The sequence below is a fragment of the Ambystoma mexicanum genome, chromosome 5p (genome assembly GCF_040938575.1).
Source record: "Ambystoma mexicanum isolate Mex_15411 chromosome 5p, UKY_AmexF1_1, whole genome shotgun sequence".
Taxonomy (NCBI): domain Eukaryota; kingdom Metazoa; phylum Chordata; class Amphibia; order Caudata; family Ambystomatidae; genus Ambystoma; species Ambystoma mexicanum.
Genome location: NC_090930.1, coordinates 455,704,068 through 455,714,160, shown reverse-complemented (window position 1 = coordinate 455,714,160; position 10,093 = coordinate 455,704,068). Strand labels below are relative to the sequence as shown.

The 10,093-nt window shown below is 42.8% G+C and overlaps 1 protein-coding gene across 1 annotated transcript in view; it reads left to right on the top strand.

The window, feature by feature from the left end:
* The first annotated feature begins 224 nt into the window (after nucleotides 1-224).
* The window catches only part of LOC138481013 (protein FAM162A-like), a 188,786-nt gene continuing 178,917 nt past the window's right edge, over nucleotides 225-10,093 (top strand). Inside the window, exon 1 of the mRNA XM_069612860.1 lies at nucleotides 225-504. Coding sequence (XP_069468961.1) covers nucleotides 327-504 — 178 coding nt within the window. The 5' untranslated portion in view covers nucleotides 225-326. The remainder of the gene's footprint in view (nucleotides 505-10,093) is intronic.

Here is a 10,093-nt window from a genome sequence, read left to right as displayed (position 1 = left end):
AGAAATAAACAAAGAACCTATAGGAAGTGCACAGGAAAGGCCAGAGCTTTGGTGTTATCTGTCTACAGCATAATTGCAGCTGCCAGGTAAATTGCTTCGAGTGAATTGCATGAACACTCCTTTCAGCAAACAATGGCAATGTTGCTCGTCACTGTGACTAAGGGAAAACGTACAACGCTTTAGGCAGGGGCGCAGCAGGAAGTGGAATCTGGGTGCACAGAACTCCTGTGATACATTTCTTCCTGTTCAGACTTTCCGCTGGTGTCACGCAGGCAACACTGCTGCAGAACTTTACATTATTTTTCGTTCTTGTCCACACCAAAACAATGTTCGGATCGTACGCAATCACGTTAAAGCCTCTTCTGACAACCGTCCTTAGTGCCTCAGCGCAACAATGGAAACACACCAGGCATGCGAGAAATGCTCTACTGACAGCAAGGACGTTTTGCAATAAACCAAACAACACAGAAGAGAAGAGTGTGCGACCACCGCCGACATATTCAGGTGAGAGCACCGGGGTCCCGTTTCGGTCTTCAGTCGCCAATCTTTGTTTGAGAGGAGCTTGCAGAACGTCTCAGAGCAAAGCCAGAGCACATAGATGAAATCCTGCTGGTAATCATTAAGACATTCCTTAGGTTCTAATGGTTGAGCTTCGTTGACTAGATGGAATACATTGAATCAACTAAACCTTAGGGCAGGATCACATAAACTGTTTTGGCCAAAGCTATTTTGTTTGGGGGCAAATTGTGGATGCAAACTGCAATGTTGCACTACTCTTATTTTGACTGGATTTTCTTTGGCAAATTTAAGTTGACATTGAACACATTGAACATATTTTATGCAAATCCAAGGAAGCAGATTTCTACTTCTTAAAGCGTATATGACAAAACTAGCAGTAACCCGCATAGAGTACGCTGATATAGCGTGCTCCCTCCCTATCTCTCTTTCTCTTTTCCTCACTCTCTTTTTGTATTGCTCTTTTTGTGTGTGTGTCACCTAAACGCACCCAACACGAGACGCTGCTGGATTTATGCGCGCATTGACACACAGTAATTAAGCAGACCAGACACGGATGTATCAAGTCAAGGTGATCTTTGCACGGACTACCGATTGCACAACCTGCATCCTCCTTTTATTCACTTTGCACCCTAAATCACATCAGGCCCTCTGTCTAAAATGACGCGTTCACAATTATAAAATCCCATCCAAACCATAAACACCAACAAGTAAATACCACTGATTTAACAAAATAAGTCAAAATTATAACCGGCAACACGTAATACAATGCCTTTGGATATTCATCAACATATGTGCTCATGTAGACTCTTGGTCCTGGCTCAGGTCATCCATCGGGGATACCTTGATTCTGGTTCCTCTCCACTGCTGGTCAGAAACGTTTCCATTTCCGATTGATTATCATCATGCAATTTGTGTCCAGGCACTTCTCTGGGGCTGGGATCCAGGATTCCTTGAGACTTAATTGCCGTCCTGGGATAACACTCCACTCGATTGTCCGTGGGGCTAGGAACTAGTATGCTTGGTCTGATTGATGTTTGTCATTGAGGGGCACAGTTGTCTTGAAGAAGCTGGCATTGAGAGTGATGTGCTATCCTCTATTAGTTATGGTCACCATTGACCGCTGTCCATGCTTTTATGCTGACTACCTCCGCAAAATTCAGAGACAACATATTGGTGGGTTTCCTGGTTTGTATGCGCACAATGGCACCTAAGGAAAGGAGTTCTTGTTATGTTCCGTTGAGAGAGCTTTCTTTTTCATTGCAAATATGTCTCTATCATTCACAATATGCATCAAGAGTTGTGGCTGTGGATTCTTTCTCATAGGCATCTCCCCGTGAGAGCCTCAGCAGGAAATACTCCCTTAGAGGAGAGTGGCAAGGAGCAATATTTGGATAGAAATTGGTATAGAGCTCTGGTCTTGTCTTTGTGCAATTCTCAACCTCTTGTTGAGGGTATGCATGGACCTTTTGCTGTCCCCATTGGCACAAGGCCAAACTTGTGTGATCTTTTGACGAGTGATGCCCAGATCGTGTAGGAACTCATGTTCCTGGAATGGTGGGCCATTGATAGTCTGGCCATGTGTTTCAAAAATCCTTTCCTTTATAGACATTGCTTTACTTGTTGTGGTGGTGGCAACACACTCAGCTTCAGGAAATGATGACCATTGTTGAAAACTAGGAGGAAGTGATGATCTGTGGCTGTGGAGCAAAAGTCTACACTAAAATGCTCTCATGGCTTGGAAATCCTACTACGTATTAGGTGTTTCTGTTAAGGTACTGGGCCTCATCACAAGTTTGGCGGTGTGGTCAAACATTGTGGTAATGCAGTGGTAATGTAGTAACCACTGCATTACCTGTGTATTACAACACCACCGAACTACAGGTTAGGAGGGAAGGCAGAGGAAAAACCTCCAGCATAATGCTGGAGATAATTCCTCTGCTTTACAGGCAAAAAAAGGCCAAATCGGCTGATTTACCTTCTGGGGGAATTACTGCTGGTGGTAATTATGACAGAATCCCCATGGAGTCTTATGGACGCCAATAAATGGGGACTAACACCACCTACCAACACTAGTAATCTGGCACTAATTCTGCCAGACCAAGTGGTGGTAACAGTAAATCCGTTTGGTGGTATCTCGGCAGATTTACCACCAAGATACCACCAAACTTGTAATGAGGCCCACTGTGGTTATTGGTTTACCATATGTGTAAAATGTGGGGATGGTTGCATCCCATTAGGACAGCCAGGGCTTCTCTTTCTATCTGACAGTACTTTGTTTGGTCGGTTGATCTAGCCTTGCTTGCATTTGCGACTGGTCTGACTTTACCTCTTAAATTTCGTTGTGCCATTACAGCTCTGATAACGATGGGGCTGGCATCAACAATGATTCCAGTAGGCTTGGCTGGAACGAAGAAAACCATTATAGTTTCAAACACAAGAGTAGTCTAGATATCTATAAATGCTGTTTCTTCCAGATCTGTCCATTGCCATGGGCAATCTTCCTTTGAAAGATGACACAGTGGTTCCAATATGGTCGCTAAATTCTATGTGAATTGCCCACAATATGTCATCATGTCTAGGAAGCTCCTGACATCTGAAGATTTCTCAGTAGTGGTGCTACGTGAATATCTCTCTTCTTCGACCGATATTCCTTTGACTTAGAATATATAGCAGAATAATTCCCAATTGGACTCCAAAAACTCACACTTTTGCTTGTTACGAGTGAGTCCTAGGTTTTATAGTCAACTGAGTACTCTGCTTAGCTGTTTTTGGTGTTCGGCTTCTGATGCTGCCTAAACCAGGACATTGTCACTGATATTTAGGATAAATGGGAGGCCTGAAAATGTGCTTTTTATCACATGCTGAAATACCTCAGCAGCTGAAGTGATTGAGAAATTGAGCCTTTTATATCAGCATAGTCCTTGATGGGTTTTAATATGGTGATGTCCCTGGACACAGGGTGAAGTACTACCTGGTGATAACCTGCCTTTATATCTAGCTTGGAAAACAGGGACATGCCTTGGAGATCAGCAATTTTGACAACAATTGTGGGAGTGAGGTGGCATTCTCTCGTAATGTCCTTGTTGGGGAGTTGCATACCAACACAGATCCTCAATGCTGCGTGTTGCTTCGGTTTTGCTGCAATGACGATGGTAGATATGAGTGGGGTGGGACCTTCATTTTCCTTAGTGATGTCTTCCACTAGTGTATTGAGTTTCTGTTCTTCTTTGTTTCATAGGTGAAAGGGCACTTTTCTATGTTTCAGGGAACTATTATTGATGTGGAGCCTTTTAGGGTCTCCTTTCAGGTTGCCCATCCGTATGAAGAGTTGTGCATATTTGTGTATGATTCCAGAGACAGCTTGTGCATATACACCATAAGCAGAGTTTATTATGTATAGTGCTTCTGCAGCCTTGCAACCTAATAGGGTGTCCTCACTGATGCCGGTGACATAGAACCTGGACTTGATGGTGTGGGATTCATCCTTCACACTGGTCATGAATGTTCCTAGTGACAGAATTGGCTTTGAACCTACTGAAGATCTAGACCTTGATGTTCGTCGTTGTGAGGGTGTAAGGACATTTTTGTACATTTTTTAAATTGGTGTTTGCCATGACATTAAGGCAACAGTGTTGATAAGTCTAGGGGTGTCGATAAGTTTAGGGGCCCGGCGTCAAGAACACAGGTGATAAAGGAAATGCCTCCATCTTCCTAAGGTTCTGGCGTTGCATGGGCATCTAGGGATAGCTCTACTTTTGCAACCTCAGCATTTGACCTACATGCTGTGGCTCTTGGCTTGCCTCTCATCGCATGAAAGTCTGCCGGGGAAATTTTTGTGCAGTGCTTAATGCAGCCGCAGCAACATCCGGTGTGTCTCTTTGATGGGCACAGACTTGAGTGGGTTAGGGAGTTTCCACAGTATGTCCAACACCCTTTGGTGTCAGGATGCTTGTCAGGCATCTTTATGACTGTACATGCTTTGGGATGGTTCTTGGATATTGCACATGCATCTTCCATTGTTATCGCTTGTATTGTCGAGTCATGCTGGTGGGCCTGTCTTCAAGAAATGAATGCAAACTCCCTAACTCGGGAATTCGGATTAGGGATATATACATGTCTCTCTTAATAGTTGTTTCCTTTATTTCAGTTCAAAACAGCCTTTTATTGAATGAATACTTTATTCAATTCAGATTTCTTCATTAATAAATGGATAAAAACAGAGCAATTCAACACAAACACAGAGACCACACCATTAAAAGTAAAAAAGGAAAAAAATAGAAATAGCTAAAATTACACACTGTGCAGGTCAATAGCCCACCTTAAAAGAGCTTTTGAAACAAAAGTGTATAGGTTATACAAAAACAGTGGCATTACAATTCATTATAAAAAAGAGCATCTTGAAAAAACGTAATGATACTATCTTTAAAATAATGATTTAAATATTCCCTACGTAAATCCGAACATGTGCAGCCCCTGTGCCCTCCCAGCCTGGCAGTGGCCCTTGCAGTACAGACCGACATATGGCCTGCCTTCCCATTTTTAGTGAAAAGTAAGCCGGGGTTGCAGTATGAATTAACCACCTCGATTTGTTTCGCTGCTGAGAGCCCATGATGAATGATTTCTGCACTTTTCGAAAACCAGGACCATGGTCTTTACCTGTCCAGTTTGAGCCCAAGGGCAGAGAACTATTCCTCGGCATAAGAGAGGCCGCTCTAAAACCCCCTGGGATCAAATCAATCAGGACTGTATCATCAGCGTACAGAAGCACACCAAAGGCAGCGCCAGGAAAAGAGAGGGGGTAGACCTTAGGCCCTAATGCCTCAATATTTAAATCAGAAAGATATCAAGTTAATAACAACAGGGCTAACGCACAGCCCTGCTTCACCCCTTTATTTGTTTGAAACAAAACCGACAGACTTCCTGAGCCAGATGCCTGTGCAGACACTTGTGTGCCTTATAGCAAAGTTGCAAAAGTGTTCAAAAGCCAAATCACTCCTATTTCATTGTTCTCACAGAGGAGAGTACACGTGAATGCTAATTGGGGTGGCAGTGCTTGGGGAGCTTCTAATATTGTATCTTCCTTCTGATTTGCATCTCTCTGTAAGCATCTTTAATAGTTTGGATTGATCATAGGATTGACATAATTATGGGTAGCTGTGTTAGCACATAGATAGAAGTCATCAGCCGGAGTGAGTGTCTTGAATATATGGTCAACTGCAGGGCTGGTCTTGTAGAGGAGTGATGATTTGTTTTGCTATGTCCTCATCTTGTATGGTGGCTAGGAAGAGCATGTCAAGACATTCTACCCATTGTCCCCACCTTGATCCCTGGCTAGATGGGACGTCGAGAAGGTCAAGCTCTGGAAGAGGTGCTAAGGTGCAGTTTTGGCAGGCTGCTCACAAGGGTCTTTATAATGCACCTGCCTCACCAGCTATGATACTGAGTCTTATAAGAGGGTGTGAGAGACCACTGTAACAATAATTTGGCAAATGTTTGCTCATGGCGTGACGTGCAACTCTGAGTCTTTTTATGTTGTGCTTTTGAGAACAGCCGGATTCAAGTGCAGAGGGGGGCAGGCACACAAGCACTTGTGCAGGGGCTGTCCTTTGTGTGTGCCCCCAGCTGCCATGCCATGATGCCGATATAGCACATTGTAAGTGATTTCAATCCGGCACTTCACCTAAGTCAACGCCTAGCGTGTAATGCACAACTGAAACCCTTAATTATTAATTTGTGTCTATAAGTTCTTTTATTCTGAACGATGTACCACTTATATCACGCCCCTCTCTTTTCACTCCCCCCCGGTCACACTGAACCAGGAATCAGGCTGGTTTGCAAAGTTAAAATATTTATTATGTATTGCACAATATATATCTCACTATTTTTAATGGTTATACAATGATCACCAATGGGGTGATGTCACACTAAACAACCTCTTTAATCACAACGAGCAATGATGGGAAAAAAATAATGCACTGAAAATACTTTTGTGAGTTTGTTCAATCAAATGGCAATGTGATTACTATTTCCCCCGGCACACTCTTCAATCCCCCCAATATGCAATATGAAGAAATAGAAGGAGAGAAAACAGGTTTCAGGAATGCAGTATTCAACAAAATATATCAATCCCAATTTCCCCCAGCAGACACAAGGGAGAAACAGGAATGATTGCAGACTTGTCAAATTGGTTTTAAAGTTGGCTTTGAATGAATAGGTAAAACACTGAAAATGTTTTAACTCACTGAAATTGTTGAAATACTAATGGGAGCCGCTTTGTATGGGTTCAGAGAAATACTAGCAATAATTTGAGAGTAATAAGCAAGTTGAAAACTTAATTTTGAGGTCAGGTGCAATGAAAAGCTGTTTCACACGTTAGAGATTTTAGCGAAACGAAAAATTTGCGGCAAACTTTTCTGTGCGCGGTAAACACGAGTAAAACTATAAGGAGTTGAGATGCGATTTTGGGTTCTTTAGAAAGCTTAGGATGTTAGCTTCAAGTAGACACATTTTCTAGCATAAAATATGAAGAAGCTATGGGCATTTTTGTGGAGGTTGTTTTTTTCAGAAGGAGGCAAAATTGTAAAACAAGGATGCACTTTTAAAATACAAACAAGTTTTCTTCACACTAGGGATGCACTATGAAAAAACAAATTACACAACAGCACAACCATCAGACCAGGACGTCTTTGATCTGATTTTTGCCCGCCGAGACGCTTACCTTCTTCACATGAATATATCAGCGCAAAGATGATTTTAACAATATTATTGCAGAAGGACTGTTGGATAAGAGAGAGAGTTCAGGCAAGACAAAAAGGATTTCTAGCGATACAGTTCTGGATATAATAGAGGATGGGTTTGGATAGGGATGACTATGGACAGTATATAGGCTTGTGAAAATCCTATGCTATGGATACTCACTACCAATGTTTTGAAGGGAACCATCAAGGATTCTTGTTCTGGTCAGGGATATTTTCTGGGACAGACTGCTGGGCACACCGGACTGGTCTGGTTCCGCGATCAGCAAGGCGCTTTGGACACCGCACGGCAGGACTGGACAGCAAGGTGCTCTGGTCTACACTGCACAGCACGACTGGACTGGATCTGCAATGGCTCTCTGGACTGCACAGCATGGCACCAGATTGGGGTTTAATCTGCCCTTCTGGTTATGAAGATAATTCTTTGGCAGGCAAGCAGTTATAGCACAGCCTGGCTGCTTCTTTGGTTTCCCCTTTAAGTTGAGTGATGGGTTCTGGAAGTTAGGCCCAGCTGAAAGTGGTTCAGCTGTGCTGTGAGCCTTTCTGCGTGCAAGGTTTCAGGAGTCTGGAACAAGGAGTATGGATGGATCTCCTTCAGAGTGCTTTGCCAAATTCGAGATGGTGGGTGGATCAGTGTCTTTTTCTAGTCCTAAGATGTCTCTATTCATGTGTTTGATAAAGGGGTGGGTATGCTGAATTATCCTGGGTGCAAGTAGTCTATTGGCTAAATTCTGCTCTCTCCCTTGACTGGAGGAGAAAACAGTGTGTCACCATGATGATGTAATTTATGAGGCCAAACATCCTCCCCTTTGCCTTTTGCACATAAAAACTATTTTTGATATAATGCATCTTTACATGTGTACAATCTTTATACCAATAACATACATAGATCACATATTTTGTGGCGCAAACCCTCTTCCAATCCTCGTTGCGGTGGGATCTTGGGTCTGGATTTGACACATTTCTGCACTTTTTGTCCGGGACACAATATCTGATTCATCCACAATTTTGTACATATGTGCGCATGATATCTGGGTATAATCATCTGAAGTTTCATGCTTCTGACATAAATACAATTGCTACAAAACCAGACTTTTCACTGTGTCTTCTCTGAACATCGCACAGATTTCTGGCACCTCTTAAAATGTGCACAAAAAAATCACATTAACATTGCTACTAATTTTATCATTTTTACAAATTCGCACAGTCCTTTATCAGTCTTTTTAGAAATATGCTTTCTGTGCATTGTGAATCAACAAAAATGTCTGTCTCCGCCTCCATCTCTATCTTGCAGCTCAAGAGCAATCCCCGCCTTCTTCCTCTGGCAGAGGCCACTGTTGACACTTTACAATCTGCATTTCCTTTCAGCCAAGGAAGGTTCATTGTCTCTCCCAGGAGCAGCCCCAGTGCCCCTCCCCTCTTAATCAACACCTGCATGTGATTTCCTGGTCCAGAGAACAGAAGGGAGGTGCCTTGCCCAGTGGGGGAAGTTCTTTGTAGTTTGGCTTGCATCAGGCTTACTTTAAAAGTCACTTTGTTAAATGTTTCTTTGTTGAAAATAAACTTGCAATTTTAAAACAGGCAACTAGAACTCTAATTCCAGTCTCTAAACCATGGAGATTAAATAGTTGCAACCTATATTACTTTTGATAACAGGTCACTTAATTTATAAACATTCGATTTCAATTGCACAAGTTTAAGCTTCTGATACAACTAATGACAGCTGTCATACAAGCGGCCGCTCGTACTGCGCTCATATTTTGACAGAATTTCACAGGCAAGCACACTTTTTACTGTGGATATATTGATGATAGATTCTGCTTTTCCTGACATTGTGTGTTCATATTGATTCCTTAAATGAAGTGACGGGTAACACCCAGCAAAGATATTGGATGTGTTGCAGTGTTTTGGTCCGGTATTTTGTATTTTCAGCAACCACGAAAAAGGGATTTAAGAGCAATTTCTGGGTTTCTTGCAATGAAGCACTGCCTTTCCTGCAGTGTTAATTTTTACTTGGTGGGTAGCCCAGTAACATGTTTCAGCAGTGAGGTCTCAATTCCACTACTGACAACAGGCAAAGTAGATTTGGCAGCCATCTTTCCATGTTTCAAAGCGCAATTTTCATAGGTTTTGGTGCGCATGGTTTTTTCGCTGCCATTTTGCTGATTCTGGTGCCACCAGCACACAGTGATGCCGCAGGGCAGAGCAGAGTGTGTTAAAACATCCTACAAAGCCCCCCCTCGCAATTTGACTTTTGACGGCCCGTCAAGGGGAAGTCGCGAGATTGGGATGTTCAGTTTTTTTCTTTCTGGTGCAAATGGCAAAATTCATCTGCTTCTCCCATCAGTGGTGAATCGACAGGTTCTCCTCGCTGGTTCCAGATGAGAGTATGGAGCGATACCCCGGGCCCCTTGGGTTTTTCCATCCGGTCTCTGAGTGGTCTTCCTTGGTGCTCAGGATCCATGGTTTCAAAATCTAGGATGACAAAACAGAGCATATTTGTAGACATTTCCCCACCACTATTCATGCAGTGGGGCAGACGCATACATTTGACATATAATGACAATCTTTTCATTTGCAATTGATTACTCATTTTCAATAGGTGGAATAGTTTTATAGTTGGAATTCTAGGGGTCTGGAGTGTCCTCCTCTGAGTTTCCAGATGAATCCTCTAGTTGCTGCAGAGTGTGCCTAGGATGGCAACACTTCAGTTGGTTGATGTGGACCCACTTATCTTCCCCCTCTGCCAAACTGTCTTTGGGGATACAGATTTTGTAGGCGACTGGTGAGATTTTGTCTACAATTTCAAAAGGACCCCT